At 43.5% G+C, this 16,777-nt stretch overlaps 1 protein-coding gene and 1 pseudogene across 2 annotated transcripts; both read right to left on the minus strand.

Moving 5' to 3' along the window:
- Nucleotides 1–7,078: 7,078 nt before the first annotated feature.
- Nucleotides 7,079–8,666, minus strand: LOC149840216 (AT-hook motif nuclear-localized protein 18 pseudogene; annotated as a pseudogene). Its single transcript, XR_016431535.1, has one exon. The product of XR_016431535.1 is annotated as an AT-hook motif nuclear-localized protein 18 pseudogene (transcript).
- A 1,097-nt stretch (nt 8,667–9,763) lies between these two features.
- Nucleotides 9,764–14,320, minus strand: LOC149840217 (uncharacterized). The gene is made up of 4 exons (XM_090005027.1): nt 13,439–14,320; nt 12,772–13,066; nt 12,266–12,633; nt 9,764–9,859 (listed from the first exon to the last, which is right to left on the minus strand). Exons 1-4 carry the CDS (start codon nt 14,318–14,320, stop codon nt 9,764–9,766), a joined length of 1,641 nt encoding a protein of 546 aa, XP_089861153.1.
- Between the last annotated feature and the right edge of the window lie 2,457 nt (nt 14,321–16,777).

The raw sequence follows: 16,777 nt of genomic DNA on the forward strand, positions 1-16,777 counted from the left end.
GTATTCTTTTTGTCTTTGATTTCACATATTTCTCTTTTGAAATGAAGATCATATCCTTTTAAAATAAGTTGCCAAACACTCAAAAATTTTGTTTGAGGCCTGGAACATAGAAAACATTGGTGACATGCTTGCTACCATGGTTAGTTTTAACAAGAATATCACCACATCCCTTGACAGTAAGCCTATTATCATCACCTATTCTAACTTCAGTTTGGACCATTTCATTTAAGTCCACAAATAATTTTTTATTTCAAGTCATGTGGTTACTACAACCGCTATCAATATACCATACTTCATCATGTGTTTCTTCTTTGGTATCACAAGCAAAAAGAGAATATCATCATCAAGAATTTTATTTTTCTCATGCATGAAAGTTACCTCCTTTTGGTTTTCTTCTGCCAATCTCTTTCTATAAAACTTTATGGTGTGACCATACTTCTGACAATGAAAGCATTGAACTTGTGAGAGGGAGTGACCACGACCTCAACTTCTTCTTCGCATAGAATCACAATCAACTTTTTCGTCTCTTGATTTCTACCACCTCCATATCCTCTTCCTCTTCGTTCTCGAGCACCACCACGAATAGAGAGTTGTGTTTGAAAAGCTTGTTCGATTGGAGGAGAATCAAATTGCTTTATACGAAGTTCATGAGATTGAAGTGATCCCATTAAACTATCAATGGACAAGGTGGATAAGTATTTGGATTCTTCTATTGCAACAACAATACGTTTAAACTTGCGAGTTAAGCTTTTCAATATTTTTTCAACAACTCTTTGATCTTCAAGTTTTTCACCATTTACTCGCATTTGATTAACAATGAAGAAGACTAGATTGAAAAATGCTTCAATAGTTTCAGATTCTTTCATTTTTAAATAATCAAATTCACTTCTAAGAGTTTAGAATTTCACCATTTTTACCTTGTCTTCTTCTTTATATGTTGTATAGAGAGTATCACATGCTTCATTTGTCGATTTCGTCGAAGATATCTTTTTGAAAATGCCTTCATCAACAGCTTGATAAATATAGAACAATGCCTTATTGTTCTTCTTCTGGTTTTCCTTCAACTCAGTTTGTTGTCGTGGAGTAATGCCCTCCATATTGTCCATCTCATCGAAGCCACTTTCAACAATGTCTCATAGATCTTGAGAGCCAAAGAACACCTTCATTTGAATACTTCACTTGTTATAATTTTTTCCAGCAAAGTAAGGAACTTGTGGTTGCACTATATTGTTGGAAGTCATCCTAGCTCTGATACCACTATATTGGAAATAAAACAACAAACTAGAGAAGAAGATTATTCTCTACAATGAAAAACACACAGAAATGGTGCTAGAGAAAGAGAAGACTATAAATGGCTTCAAAACAGTCCAACGACTTATCAAAATAATGATACATGGCTGCTATATATATAACATTCAAGCCCAACCAAAATTTAATTACATAGTAAATTCCTACCATAGAAAAACTAAAAGGCTATTACATTTTTAAGGAGAATAAATAAATGAGAGAGGAACCCAAGAGTTTGCATAGAAAAACTGCAGATAGCCTTAATGTAAAACGAGTTTCCAAAATGAGGGAGGAATACAAAGAGTCTAGCTTATAATTCCAACATAGCCTCCCAAGACAACATTGCTCAGCAAGTACAGAAGGATTTGAATGTCAGAGGACGTGTTGCCTCCCAAGATAACATTGCTCGGGCTATAGTTGCTCAACAACTACAAAACCTAAAATTCAAGCCCGAACTTTTGTTGACCATGTTAGGAAGAAACTAGAGCTTTTTTTGGAATTTACACGTGAAGGCTATTTTGGGGAAAGTCCATCTTCCCTTATTACCTCCTCTGAGTCAATGATATCCCAATTCTGCTGAGAAGCTGATTCATTTTTCACAATCCTTTTAGCAGGGAAGGATCTCAGCAGATTCCTGGCTCGCCTTTTTAATACGTTAATCTTTATATATATATATATATATATAGAAAGAGAGAGAGAGAGAGAGAGAGAGAGAGAGAGAGAGAGAGAGAGAGACGTTGATAATGTTTAGCATCGCTTTTTAAGTGCTGCTAAAGCTTCACAAGTTTGTTGCCAGCAAAGTCGTGTGCACTAGCCTTGGTGTTATGTCGATAAATATGTTTGACACTTCTCTTCACGAAGGGATTAACCCAAAATGCCATGCTATTATGGTGATGCTCAGAGCGTATGAAAAGTAAGGGTTTAAGATTGAGGGTTTTTTGTTCCTCTTTGTATCCCAAGAACATTGCATCTGGTTCAGAAATCTTACTTAGACAATTCAAAAGTATACGACCTAATTGCCCACAAGGGATCCACTCATCTGGTAAGGGTGACTTGTAAATGTCACCAAGTTGACTGGCTGTCACAAGTTTCAAACCTACAGGTGACATCCCTTGTCGCAAGATCGAAGCTGAGTGCATTCCCTGATCACAGGGGGGAGACCTCAGGGGTTTTACCAACTGGATGCCAGCCAATGCGCGGTCGGTGGTGAGGGGTTTTTCCCTTGGCCTATCCAAAATAAAGAAAAGGAATATGACCTAATATTAGATTATCTCCTTTTCAATGGTGAATCGAGCTACCATCAGCTCCGATGGTTTCCTTGTTCCATAACAAGAAAATGTATTTACTTTCGTAGTTTAAGCAAAAGAAAACAGGATGCGGGAAAAGGGAAGACCATGATGTCAACCATGTGCCAACTCCCTTTGACCAAGGAAGTCCAAGCACCTTTTCATAGAGATCGATTCCTTGGGTCCATTTTGGCTCTAGATAGTACTTCATTTTCTCAATTTAAAAGAGCCCAGAAAAAACTAAAGTGAAGTCATCTGACTAAACACCTAAACAAGAATCTCAAAGTTAATCATTCTACAAAATCTCAGCAGGAAATGGATCTACAAAATTAAAAACTTAGACCACCCTGAATAGAATGGGCCTTCACATGGCCTGTAAGTGCTTTTTTTCGTGTGGGGTACAGGAAGAAATGACTCTACTGTCAATTGGGATGCATTTTTCAAGAAATTTTCTGTATACGTGCTGGGGAGACGAACTTTCAGCAGGAAATGAAACCACTCAGAGGCCGCTGCTATCATTTTGCATACTCTCAGCATTGCATTGCAGCAACAGCTCGCATATTGAGCCAAACTGAAGTGGCAGGGTAGATATCAGCTGGAATTGGGAGAGAGAAGGATGGGGGGTCGGATTGAATTCTGAGATCTGAGTCCCGGCATTTCAGTTTTTGTTCTCCATTTTTTGGTTTTTCTTTGGTACTTTTTAGGGTGATACCTCATTATCCCAAGTCTTGTACCTTGTCCTGGCATGCAGGCTTTATTTGATTCTTTTTCTTTCAAAATAATAAAAAAAAAAACTGAACAAGGAGAGGAAATATAGGATCGTTGATTCTATCACGAATTCCAATCATGCGTTCCCTCGATCCCTCTTTTTCTTATGCAAAATACCGACACCCATTTAATACTCGCGAACTCTCAAGATTTCTAGGAACTGTATCTCCATTTTTTTTCTCAAGATTTCTAGGTACTGTATCCCCTCAACCTTTTGTTTGTAAGTCTGATGATCCCACAATTGCAACTTAGTGGTGACTCATTACAAAGCATACGACCTGATGTAATTTGAAGCTCCAACCACAAATTTCTGTAAAATAGCGAATAGGTAACGAACATTTGGAATTGAAGATAATTGACTATAGTTGCAACACAAACTCAGGTTGAGGGCTAGGACTGGTAAACAGGCGAACAGCTCGTGATTCTGCTTAGTTTGGCTCATCACAAACTCGTTCTGGTGAGCTTAGCCATGAGCAGTTCGTTTAGCATAAATGAGTCTCCACATGGGTTGGGAGAGCTGGTATAGATAAAATATATAATATTATATTTTAAATATAATATATAAAAGAAGAATGCATAAAATATACATACAAAGAGAAGGATGCACGAAAAATATATGCATAATATATGAACTATTAAGTGTTAATACACACACAATATATATATATATATATATATAAAGCCAGCTTATGTTCAGCTAGTTTCATTCATAGATGTGCCAACACAAACACGAGCCAAGTCACAAGCTCAATCAACTGGCAAATGAGCTGAGTCTGAACATGCTTTGTTCGGTTTGTTAGGCTCGTTTACCAGCCCCACTGGGGACCCAGTGAAAGGCAAAGGCGCCAGACACGAGCCCGACTGCTGCTGCCTGCACGCTAAACCCACTCATATTTGTGTTATGAAGATATTCGAAAGCTTATCATCTCTTGAATGGAGGTGCGAGGGAATGCATGGTTCTCGCCAACATATCAGTCAATTGCCTGGACGTTAGTGGGGATGCACCGACATCCCATTGTCCTAAAACATATCCATTTATGGTTTTTAATTTTGAATGAAATGCTTCCAGTCTCAACAAGAATCAAGTAACTGATTTTTGTTTGAAAGACTAGTGCACTTATGATCAGCATTATTTCTGCAATAATTGCTTCTTCCAGACAAGATGGGGCCAAATTGCCTAATCTTGTCAATAATGCTTTTTAAGCATACCATTGATTAATGTGTCATACAATACCAAGGAAATAAATGCATTGGATGACAGTTTAAAAATTAGATGATGTATCTAGGTGTCGTTACATCAGCTACTGTCAGCATAATGGAATTTAATTATTGAGACACATGTTACTTGGTTTATCAACTTTATTCACATGTACATGTTCTCCCTCGTATTTAGTTGTGCTTTTTTCATGTGACTTGGTATTTAGCAGTAAGTAGACTATTGGTGGCTTGAAGATCAACAAAACACCGTTAGAACCATCTAAAAACCTGAACCATTACATGTGTTTATAATTGCTTATTGACTAAAATTTAAAATTGATTTGATCTTAAAACATAAATATTTATCATCAAATTTTAATATAATATTAGCCATTGATTTATTTACCTTTTTAAAATGTGTATCTGAACAAAAAATCTTAATTAAAATACATGTTCTCTATTGAGTAAACGATGATAAACACATCTAACAGTTCAGATCAAGCAAAAAAACAATGGAAAGTAAGATTTTCGAAAGGTTCTAATGAAGACTAACGAAAAAAAGAGTAAAACCATCCCTTTATATAAATATATGAACTTAATTTCGGCAGCTATCTCCACATCTACCAGAACATAAAAAAAAGGATTGTGGTACATGGAGAGACAGTAAAAGCGTGATAAACCAAAGTCTAAATTGAAAGTTTGATACCTATACACATTATGTGCATTTCATCTTTCCGGAATGAAGTTTTCAGATTTGTGAGAGGTGTTCACTTATAAAGGAATCATCTTGTAGGATGCCTCGTTTTTCTAGTTATAACGATGTGTGCCTAAGAATCAGTGCACATTTTAGATGCTACTGCGTAAGCATATACCTAAAGAGGAAAAATACAGAAAAAGGGAGGCGCTTTACTTTACCAGCCGTCTCCAGCCATAATACCAATTCCCAAAAAGACAACTGAAAGCTTCTGTATCTCTCGTAAAATCATGCAAATTAATACTGATGAATTTCTTTTTCTGTAAAGATTTTATTTTATTTATTTTTGTTTTAAATGAGCGAACACGAATTTCATTTTTGAGAAGAGCCACAAAACCATTGAGATTCAACATAGATATGATAGAAAACACACAGAATAAGACTCTTACCGTACGCAGGGTATCAGACAGTTTCTGATGGCGACTCACGTTTGTAATGTCTACAAGAAGCACAGATGGCGGACGACAATATGGAACGAAGTGCATGGAGCACTTACAGTTTTGCTTGAAAGCCTACAAAAAGATGCTACCAATAAAGAGCTAGTATAGCCTCCTGCCTATTCTCTTGCTGCTATAACGTGCCAAAGCACCGGAGAAAATTGAGGATGATGCTGATGGTGGTTAGTGTTAGGTCTAAATATAGTTAGGAAAGGAAGAAGAAATGCTACACTCTGCCTATCAACGCAGCAGCTCAAGGATGATTCAAGTATTCTGAATGGAAGTAACAAAAGAAATGAAAATGGTCGGAAGAACGAATCAACTACAAGTTAATGCTAGCATTTCACATTTAAACAACTTGAACATTAAAAAGTTAAAAAAGGAAAAAAAAAAGAGAGAGAATATAAAGTTGGTTTAACGTGTAACCAGGAAACAAAGGATGTAATGGATGAACGGGAGGAAGAAGTTTTCAGTTTTTTGGATTTTCCGTTCTGCCATTTGCTTCTTTTCAGTAGGTTTCTTGAAAAAGAACGAGTTCAGACGAATGCACGTGTAAGGAAGTCATGATGGTCATACCTATCACCTATTCAACCCTCAAACATGGAAACAGTAGAAAGTGTTCTACACGAGGAAGGGAGCATCCGATACGAATAACAATCTTTGCTACGAGGGAAGGTGTGAGCTCCACGGAAGGGAGACAAGTAGACAGCCTATGCACAGTTGTTTGCCTATTTTCTAGCAGTGACGGTTATGGATGCGACTAAAATTATTCGTTCAAACATCTGCTTGTTGACAACCCCCACCACCATCTGCCTCTCTCAAGCAACAGTACCAACTTGTGTCAGTGGGCAAATGGACTGAAAAAAGGTCATCATATGCGAGAATTATGAGTTTTGAATTAAATTCTTATCCTGCTGAGCTTTCTATGATGCATGGGATAGGCTCAGAAGATCCTAAGGAAAATAGATTACTTTTCTCGAAAGAAATTATTTAATTTTTGGAAAGCGTAACAAGAGGCACAGGAGAATTTTGCGTCAAAAATCACTCCCCTCAAACACCTCTCTCTCTCTCTCTATGCATGAAGTTATGAACACAAAGTACAAGAGTAAGGATAACCTACCAAGAGAAGGTCACCATCATTCCCCCATTGCAGTTTTTGAACTACGCTTTATTCCTGGTGTTGTCAATTCTCCTCATCCTTTTTCTGGAAGACGATTCATCCTCGCCATCATCATTATCAATTGGTCATCGGCCAAAGTGAAGAAACACCATCACCCATGTCACGAATTTGTAACGAGAGGAAAGTAATCTATTTGACAAAAAATAGAGAACACATACGAGAGATATGAACGAGTTCAGTGAAAGTACACCGAATTTTTTTCATCACCAATTTCACCAATCCACTCGTACATCCTCCAGAGCAATCTATTTCGCTTGATAACCAAGTAACCAACAAAAGGAGGGAAAAAAAAACATAGACAAAGAAGAGAAGGAGAAAAAAAAACGAAAGAAAAATTAGAGTTAAGAAGAGAAATGTCAATACGGTGCGCGACCGGTGGCCCAACCATAAGCATCAGGAGGTAACTGACAGCTATTGAGCAGGTTGGGAGGTAGGCTATGAAATAGTGGCGTGTTTGGATCAGGGAGAAGCTGTTGCTGTTGTTGCTGCCGCTGCTGAGCTCCGATGCCGGGTGGCGACCCCAAACCAGAGGAGCCACCGCCGGTGGAGCTTCTTGGGGCCTGGATTTGCAGCGGCGTCGGCTCCTCCTCGTCGAGCGGTAGCCGTTCGTAGGCGGCGTTGCCGAAGGAGGCGGCCATGATCAGCACTGGGCCGGAGGCGACGAGCGCGCCGACGACGCTGCCGCCGACTACCTGGCCTTGTCCACCGGCGAGGTAGATGGTGAGGCCGGTGGCGGCGGGAGGGGCGGGGGGAGGGAGGAAGGATCCGGAGAGGGAGAGGATCTCGAAGCGGCCGTGGAGGGTGACGATTGCACCGGGGGCGGAGGGCTGGCGGAGGGTGACGTTGGCGACGGTGCCGCTGCCGCTGAGTATGCAGACGCCGCGCTGGCGCCGCCTGGCGAAGGTGGCGACGCTCTCGCCGACGTCGCAGCCGCTCGCGATCTCCATGACGTGGGCTCGCAGGGCGTTGGCGCTGTCGCGGGTGATGATGATGGGCGGCTTCGGCTTGTTCTTGGAGCCAGCCGGCCGCCCCCTCGGTCGCCTGGTGATCTCCGCTTCCGCCGATTCCTTGCTTTGCCCTCCGCCCTCGCTGTTCGATTCCCTCTCTCTCTTTTTCCCTCTGTTTAGTCCGTTGCTGCCGCTTTGCTCGTCTTCTGAATTCTGTTGCTGTTGCTGCTGTAGCTGTAGTTGTTGCTGCTGAAGATGGTGCTGTTGAATATGGTGGGAATGGAAATCTCGGCTGTGGAAAGGAGGAGGAAGTGAATGGCCTGCGGTCACCGGATCCATCTTATTCCTTCTACTACTACCTCTATAACTTAACGCATAAGAAAACAAGTCCAACAAGGAATGATAGGAAAGAAAGGAAAAGCAGTACTATCTATGAAAATCAATCACCATCTTTCATGATCTATACGAAATTGGGAATTGATATGAGGAATTCAAGGGAAGCAAAGAGATGACCTTGGTTTCTTCTTTTCTTCTGCTTTTTTTTTTGGAGAGGTGGGAGGGGGGTGTTTGTTTTTCTCTGTTATTTCTGGGTTAGGGTTAGGTCAATGATGTGGGTTGATGATGGGTTTGGTTTGGGTAAGATAGCGTGCGCATGGGCGGTGGATGGCCCCCTTTATCTCTCTCCTCTCTCTAACTCTTTAACCCTTCTTTTGTCCCCTCTGCTTCTCCAAATCCCACCTTAAAAGTCCTAAGCCTTCATCATCGTCACCATCCTCTTCTCCTACTTCTCCATCATTTTCCCTTTTTCCTTCCACTATCTAGATCCTGTATAAAACCTCTCTCTCTTTCTCAATTGTTATCTCCCTACCTCTCTGCTCATGTTTAATGCGTCGTGCATGACTGCTGCATTCTTCTTTCCTTCCTTTCTTGTCTTGATTCTTGAATGCTCAAATCATCGACAAAGCTGTCCCCAATTTCAGCAAGATTGGGTTCTACGCTGTCAAACTCAAGTTCTATATATGGTAGGAACCGAAAGACACCCTCCTATTTTCTGAAAACTACAGAAGCACCACTGGGGATTATTGTTCGTCATATTTTTTGGGTATTATGAGGCGGAAATCTCCCGTATCTTATTACAAGGCAAAGCCTCCTTTTCCACGGTAACGCCACTTTATTTTCTTTGCTTGCTTCTGCCGTTCCGGAACTCGCTGGAAGCTGTTTCATATTGGAATCTACAAGACATTTCTATTCCTTTCATTACATTAGAAAGAACAAGTAATTTAGTAAATAACCGTAAGTATATTAATTAAATCTGCTGATTTAGCTCCCTCCTTTTAGAATGATCAATGATCGCACAGATACTTATGCAGTGTGTTAGAGAGAGAGGGAGAGATCGTTGTGAAATGCAAATGCCAAATGAACCTGCATATTTTCTTTTGCCTGTAATCCGTGAGCACAAGTCATAAAAAGATAAAAAATACAACTAGCAATAGTGTTTTCGTCAAAAGTATAAGTAAATAAATAGTGGAAACAAGAGGGGTGGCGGGGTGTGTTAAAGAAATGAATGAAACATAATGATCTATAAATGCATGCGGTGTGCTTAAATCATCGTCTGTTGACAATGTCAACATTTATTAGTAGAAACTGATGCAATCAAACAATTTACTAGAAACCGGCGAATTCCGCAGTTTCGCTCCCAAGTGAAGTTGAATTTACGGTGTGGAAGATGTAAAAAGTAATAAGAGTAAAAAAAGAAGAGAGAGAGAGAGAGAGTTTGCAGGAGGCTGCATGTGGGTCATGGGAAATAGGAGCGGACGATAATAACAAGGTCAATGCTGTCTAGGGCTGGCTCGAATCTCGGTTTCTCTTCCACATGAAATGTCTATGGGCCTCTCTCTCTCTCACACTCACTCAACCAACTTGGTCCACAGCCCACAATATACGTGTTCATCTTCTTGTCCACTGATCCCACCCTCTATCTTTATCCCTGATTTTGAGCTCACCTTTAAAATAAAAAACATTTCAGGTTTGATTATAGCTTTAACTTTTTATCCTAATGTTGGCCGCTAAGCAAATGTTACAAAATATAGTAGTTGGCGCCCAACCATGGTCCGTTTTGCAAGATTAAAATCGGGAGATAATGCACCTAAAACAAACCAACGATCTACGATAATGGAGCCCAAATAGGTACTTAAACCAGTACTCTAATGAGTAATGAACAAATTCTTTTGACTCGGTAAACAAGCTTGTACGTGTTGGAGCTGAGCAAATATGCCATTTTATAAGCCTCGCTTGAAAGCGATTGTAAATCCTCTTCAATTTCCGTTTTTAAGAAAAAAACAAAGAAAAACGTTTCCATGTAGATATTTTTAGGGGTGGCAATGGTCGGCGGGTCAGAATACTTCAACCCGAACATGACCCGTTTATTAAACGGGTAACCCGACATGACACGGTTAACCCGTTTAATAAATGAGTCGGGTCGACACCCGATTACACGACGTCGATAGGGGTTTTTGAGTTTTTTCTGGTAGCTGCCGACACAAAACTCCTTTTGTTGGAAAGGGGTTTTCTGATAAGATGCTCACAGGGGCTCATTGCCTTGCCGGCGATGTCCTATGTCTTATCGGGGTTCATTGTTGTGCCGACGAAGTTTATTGTCGCCAGAGACACAGAAAGGGTTTTTCCTCTCTTCGGTCTCAATGATGGCCGGCCATCGGGCTACCGTCGACGGAAGGCTCCAAAAATCTCTTTCGAAAGCCACCATCGCAGGGTTGTCGGATGGTCGCCGGTAAATGACGTGGGTCACCAAGCATTGGTCGACGTTTTCTTCCTTTGACCCCGATCATGATGCTAATGGGGGACGGTTGTCATCGTGGCCTTTTGACTGGCTGTTGGTGCCGGTGACCTCCAGCTGTGAGTTGGCTATTGCTTTTTTGCGGGTTTATAAGTTCATGTAAACGGATTCACCTGCCTGCCTAACCTGTTTATTAAACGGGCCAAACGGGTTGGCATACCCCTAACACGAACCTGACCAGTTTAAAAATGTGTTAGGCAGGTCAACCCGTTTACTGTACGAACCCATTAAAGCCAAACCCTAACCTGGCTAAGAAGCAGGTTGGCGGGTCGGGTCAGATTTTGCCGCCCCTGCATTGGGCCAGTAACCTTCAGAGAAGCCACTGTGGAGAAATTGGAGTGGATCTGATGGGTGGTTTGGTCATTTGATGCGCCTGAGAGGGTCGAAATTTCTGTACCCCAAGTTTTGGAGCTTAAAGTGCAAAAGTGACGGCCAAACCCCCCTAATAAAAAAATGACAAAAATACCCTTAATAGCGATCGGAGGTGACCGGATGAAAAAGGGAGAAGTCACCTCACCGTGCCATCTGCAGTCCAGTCATTTTCTTAAAAGTCCACGGACTTTTCGGTACTTTCCTGCGACCGCGGACAGATTTTGGGCTTTCAATAGCACCAAACAGGTGATGTCTCTTATTACCATATCTTTTGAAACCCCCGCGATACGCTCGGCCGTTGTCTGACCACCCTCCGTCTTTGACTTTTTCAAATGACCAAAAGGCCCTCCAAATCAATTATGAAAGGACACAAAGTAAATAGAAATAATACATTCTCACCAACTCGATGATGTCTTTCTATCTTATCTCATCTAGCAGTGCTCCCGGACGGCAACATCATTGTGTGCATATCCCTCGAGTCTTTTCCATCAACCCAATTTCTTTGCTCTTCTCCTTTGAAAACGAAAGAGCACCCATCCCCGAGTTATCATCTAATGCCAACAACCCAACTAAGCCCCTTAAATTTTGAACAATTATGTTATTGGCTCACATTTTAATAAAATGCCTTAATTATGCTAGGGATATATATATATATATATATATATATAGAGAGAGAGAGAGAGAGAGAAATCAAAGATATCAACATTAAGATAGGTTCAACAACCGTTGAAACCGACAAACAAGACAAAGAACACATAAGCCAAAAATAGACACAAAATACAGATAAAATCTGAGGCGATCAGTCCGGATCCGGGGGAGGCCTTAGCGGCAAGTGGCGTTGAAGATCCGGAAGGCATATGCGTAACGATGCGTATACATCCGCCAAAATATAATTTACTAACTTGTTGAAATTAACCGGTGTCTGCCTGAAAATAGCATTGTTGCGCGACATCCAAACGGCCCACCAGGAAGAGAGCAACCAAGTTCTCCAAATGATCCGCCAACTTTTACATCTACGAACTGGCTGGGGTCCCCACAAGAGGTCTACAGCGAAAGACTCCTGGCGCACGGACACGACCGGTTTATTCCAGGTACCCTTAAAGATATCTTGAAAGACTTGACATTCCGAGAATAGGTGCAACGCAGATTTTTCGGCCCTCTCGCAGAGAACACATTTACTCACAATACAGAAACCTATAGACTTGAGGAAGCTATTTGTCTGCACCCGATCATGCAAAATAAGCCAAGCAAGGAAGCGCGCTCTCGGAGGAGGACCTTTGCCCCAGATAATTCTCATATGGAACCGATTCACACCTGCCGGAAGGAGAGAAAGGTAGGTGTCTTTAGTGCGGACGGAGCCATTCGGGGTGATCGCTCTACAAAGGAACTGGCTCTGAGCGACGTCGTCGCCCTCACCACCCCACACAGCAGACCAAGCTTGAATCCACGATCTCCGCAGATGCGAAATGGGCGACCTAATTGCGTGCCGACCCCCAAACAAAGACTCCACTGATCCATATTTAGCCTGAAGGAAATTCGCACAAGGGGACCCTGATTGATGCGCAAGCCAACTTTGCTTAACAACCAGGACAATACTTCTTAACCTAGAGTCCGAAATCCCCAAACCCCCTCTATTCTGCGGTAGCCTTATCGTTTCCCAACCCACAAGGTGACATTTTTTATTGTTACCTTGCCCAGACCACAGAAACCTGGTCAATACTCTAGAGAGCTTCTTATTGATCCCCACAGGCATAAGGAACATAGACATAATAAATTCTGGCATCGCATTTAAAACATGCTTGATGAGAGTAAGTCTGCCGGCAATCGAAAGGTAGGAGGCCTGCCAAGTCGCAATTTTAGTCTGAACCTTTTGGAGAGTGGCGTTCCAAGCAACTGATGGAATCCGTGAGAGCTGGAGCGGCAGACCAAGGTAGGAGAAAAACTTATCCGAAGTGGCACACTGAAAGATCTTCTGCCCAATGGCCTGCATATGCGGGGGAACATTGATCATGGAAATGCAACACTTATCATTGTTTAGCGAGAGACCCGACATCGATAGGAAGAAGAGGATGATTAGCCTGACTCTTAACATCTGTTCGATGGATCCAACGCCGAAAACAATCATATCATCGGCGTAAGTAAGAATATTGCTCTGGAACTCCTGAACTCCTAGTGGCTTAATAAAACCACACCCCACGGCCCTCTTGAGCAAGACTACAATGCCTTCAGAAACGACGTTAAAAAGCAGAGGGGACAAGGGGCATCATTGCCGAATACCATGCCCAACCTTGAACTGCTTACCACAGGCCCCGTTAATCTGAATTTAGTATTGTGCATTAGTGACCAACTCACGCACCCAGCTAGAGAAGCGCCGACCAAATCCAAAGTTCTCCAACATGTGAAAGAGGAAAGGCCAGTGCACCGAGTCATACGCTTTGTGGAAGTCAAGTTTCAGAGTAAAGAACGGCCTCCCGCTAGACTTCATAGAGTGAACCACCTCTGTGGCCAAAATAAATGAATGTTGCAGCCGTCTATGGGGAATGAAGGCAAATTGAGCATCTGAAAAGATCTGATTAGCGACAGATTGCATCCTGGTAGCCAATACCTTGGCGATGATCTGATAGATTCCCCCTAAGACCGAAATAGGACGGTACCGCGCTATGTCCACCGACGTAGCGTCTTTCGGAATAAGAGATACAATGGCCAGGTAATAGATAGATGGTAACCGACTGTTGCGGTGGAACTCAGCGAACATACTCAGAATATCACCCTTAACACACGTCCAAAAGATGCGATAGAAGTCCACAGGATAACCATCAAAACCAGAGGCTTTCCACCCTGACAAAGCTGTAACTGCCGCAAAGATTTCGTCTTCCGAAAAGGGCACCTGCAAAGACTTGGATAACGCATGGTCGATGCAACGAATGAAGTCCGTACCCATCGACCCACCGGCCGAGGGGTTTCTGGCATAAAGCTTGATGAAGAAATCAGTCACCGCTGGTAGAACCTGATCCCCAGAGTGGTAAACACCTTCAATGCATATGGAAGGAATGGCATGCCTACGATGCCTATGAGAGGCAACAGAGTGAAAAAAACGAGTATTTCCGTCACCCGCTTTAAGCCAAATAGCACGAGACCGCTGCCTCCACCGAATCTCCTCTTTCATGCGCCACGACCGTAAAAGCAGAGTCAGCTCTGCGGATCTAGCGTTCAGGCAAGCAATACCTGAGTTCGACATGGAGGCCGAGTCTGAGAGAGACTGGTGGATCGACGACAGCTCACGCTCCCAATCCTCTATATGCTAAAATTTACTGATATGCCTCGAGATAAGCCATGATTTAATTGCTCGAGACAAGCGGTGACACTTAACCACACAATGAGTAGCCTCCCTAGCTGCGGTGCACGAGCCACACCAAGATAGACGGACTACAGACTCAAAATCTGGCTCCGTGATCCACCATTGCTCAAATCTGAATTTGATGTGGCGGAAAAAACCATGCCCCCATCGGATGACCAACTGACTATGGTCAGAGACAGATAGAGAGAGAAGACAACATGAGAGGTCATTTAGCGAGGTCAACAGAACAGGAGAGACGAGAACACGGTCAAGCAAGCGGTAGCATGGGCGAGCGCGACGATTGGACCAAGAGAAAGCTTCACCATGATGCGGAACATAATACAATTGGTTTGATTGAATGAAATTTTGGAACCCAAGCATAGAAGCCGAGCAGGAGATAGGATTACTCGAGTCGGAGGAGGACAACAGGCAATTGAAATCGCCCATGATGAGGTGCTGGTCCCTGAAAGACAGAAGGATCCTATTCAGGTCCTCCCAAAACTCCTCTCGACGGCTCGGACCGTACACCATGGTGACCACTGCTGGCATCGGCTTAGCTGGAAGGGGAATGGCGACGGATAGAGAAAATGTGCCTTCATCAAGCTGGTAGACTCCAAGGGACGACCTCCCAAGGACAAGGATACCGCCTGCAAATAGCAACGATGGCTTGAAGAAAGACACTGCGTCACGCCAGATCTCAGATACTACTGAGCGACAAACCTCTGTCATCTTGGTTTCACAGATAGCGACAAGGTCAGGGTTTTCCTGCCGGATCCAACTAGCAAGGAACATGCGCTTTTGAGGGCAATTCAAGCCCCTGATATTCCAGCATAGAATCTTCATGTCAAGAAATCAGGAAATCCCCGCGGAGAGCGGATCCGCGCAGAACGCCTTGGAGATACCCCAACCTGAGATGCAGAGACCTTCGAAGACCGTTGCCTACCCCTAAGTGAGGCACCCTCTCGCCCCGACCGAGAGCTCTCTCCGATCGCTGACGAGGACAGCGCAAAGACTGGAGGAGGATCGGAGGCACCAACATCCACCAATGGCAAATCCTCGATGATAGCAGCGAACGACTCCTCCATCATGATAGAGATGTTGTGCAACTGCGATTGAGAGAGCGATAGATGAAGACGCCGAGCTGCTACGTCCACTGAACAACCCAAAAAAGAATATAGGTGGTTGCATTGAGAATATTGATCGACCAGTGAAGACGCTTGCTGAACTGGAGGAACATCTTGCCCACCGAAACCTGACTCCCTGAGTGGATGTAGCACGATAGGAGATGAGTGTGGTCCGACAGCTGCGAAGGAAGGTGGTGTAGGGATGAAACTGCATGAAATTCGACATAACGGATAGGGGCAGCAACGATCACCGATAGTCGACACCACGAACGAGGACCCCTCTACGAGCAAGCAGCGTATACTAGGCGGGGCCAGATCACCATTCAGACGCCGATAGGAAATCCCCACAGATACTACACACGTCGAGACCTGAGTCGATGACCGAAGCAAGCACACCCGACCAGAGCAAACCTCGATAGAAGGAGAGACGCCAAAGCCCCTAGCCCTAGAAGCCACCGAGATGCCAAAGCCCAGAGCCCTGGTCGCCACTAAAAGAAAGGATGCATAGCACCACTCAACCAGTCTCCGAGCCCTCAAAAACCAGTTGGGGGGCAATCGAAGCCTAACAGACCTGATAACACCGCCAGACCCCGCAAACGAGCTTACTGCCTCGAAAAAGCTCATCAATAGGGAGTGAAACAAAAGGATGATAGCCGCAAACACCACCCCCCAGACAAGCCCCAGCTGCCCAAGTACCTCGGGGTGCCCCCCAAAGGCACCAATCCATACCGGCTCTCGAGTCCCTCAAAAGATAGGTGGCGAAAGATGACAACAGCATGGAAACTGAACGGGGAAGATAAAAGCTGCATGCAGGCCCCAAGAAAGGCTGGATAGAAAGCTGCAACATATAAGCCGGCACACGAAACTGAGGACCATCATGGAAAAAACCCACGGGTGATATAGCCTTGAAAGACGAGCGGATAGCGTTCCGCGACCCCTCAGAGATCTCAGCTTTGCACGAGAGCCTAGCAACGACCGAAGACGGCGTCACCAAGGCCAAGGATAGCAACGATCCTTGAGCGATGCTAAACCCACGCACCCTCCCAATGCAAGAACACCTAGCACGAGGGCGAGGGAAAGCGAAGGGGCAACCCACCATTCTCCTGGCCTCAAAGATGCCTCGGATAGCAGAGAAAGGGTTAGCAAAGGATAAAAAATGCCTGCTAGTAGAGCTCATAATACCCTCAAATCCCACTGAATACCTAGGCGACCTCCCATACTTGCAAGAAACACA

This window comes from Nuphar pumila, chromosome 4 (genome assembly GCF_984573655.1).
Source record: "Nuphar pumila chromosome 4, dmNupPumi1.hap1.1, whole genome shotgun sequence".
Lineage (NCBI taxonomy): Eukaryota > Viridiplantae > Streptophyta > Magnoliopsida > Nymphaeales > Nymphaeaceae > Nuphar > Nuphar pumila.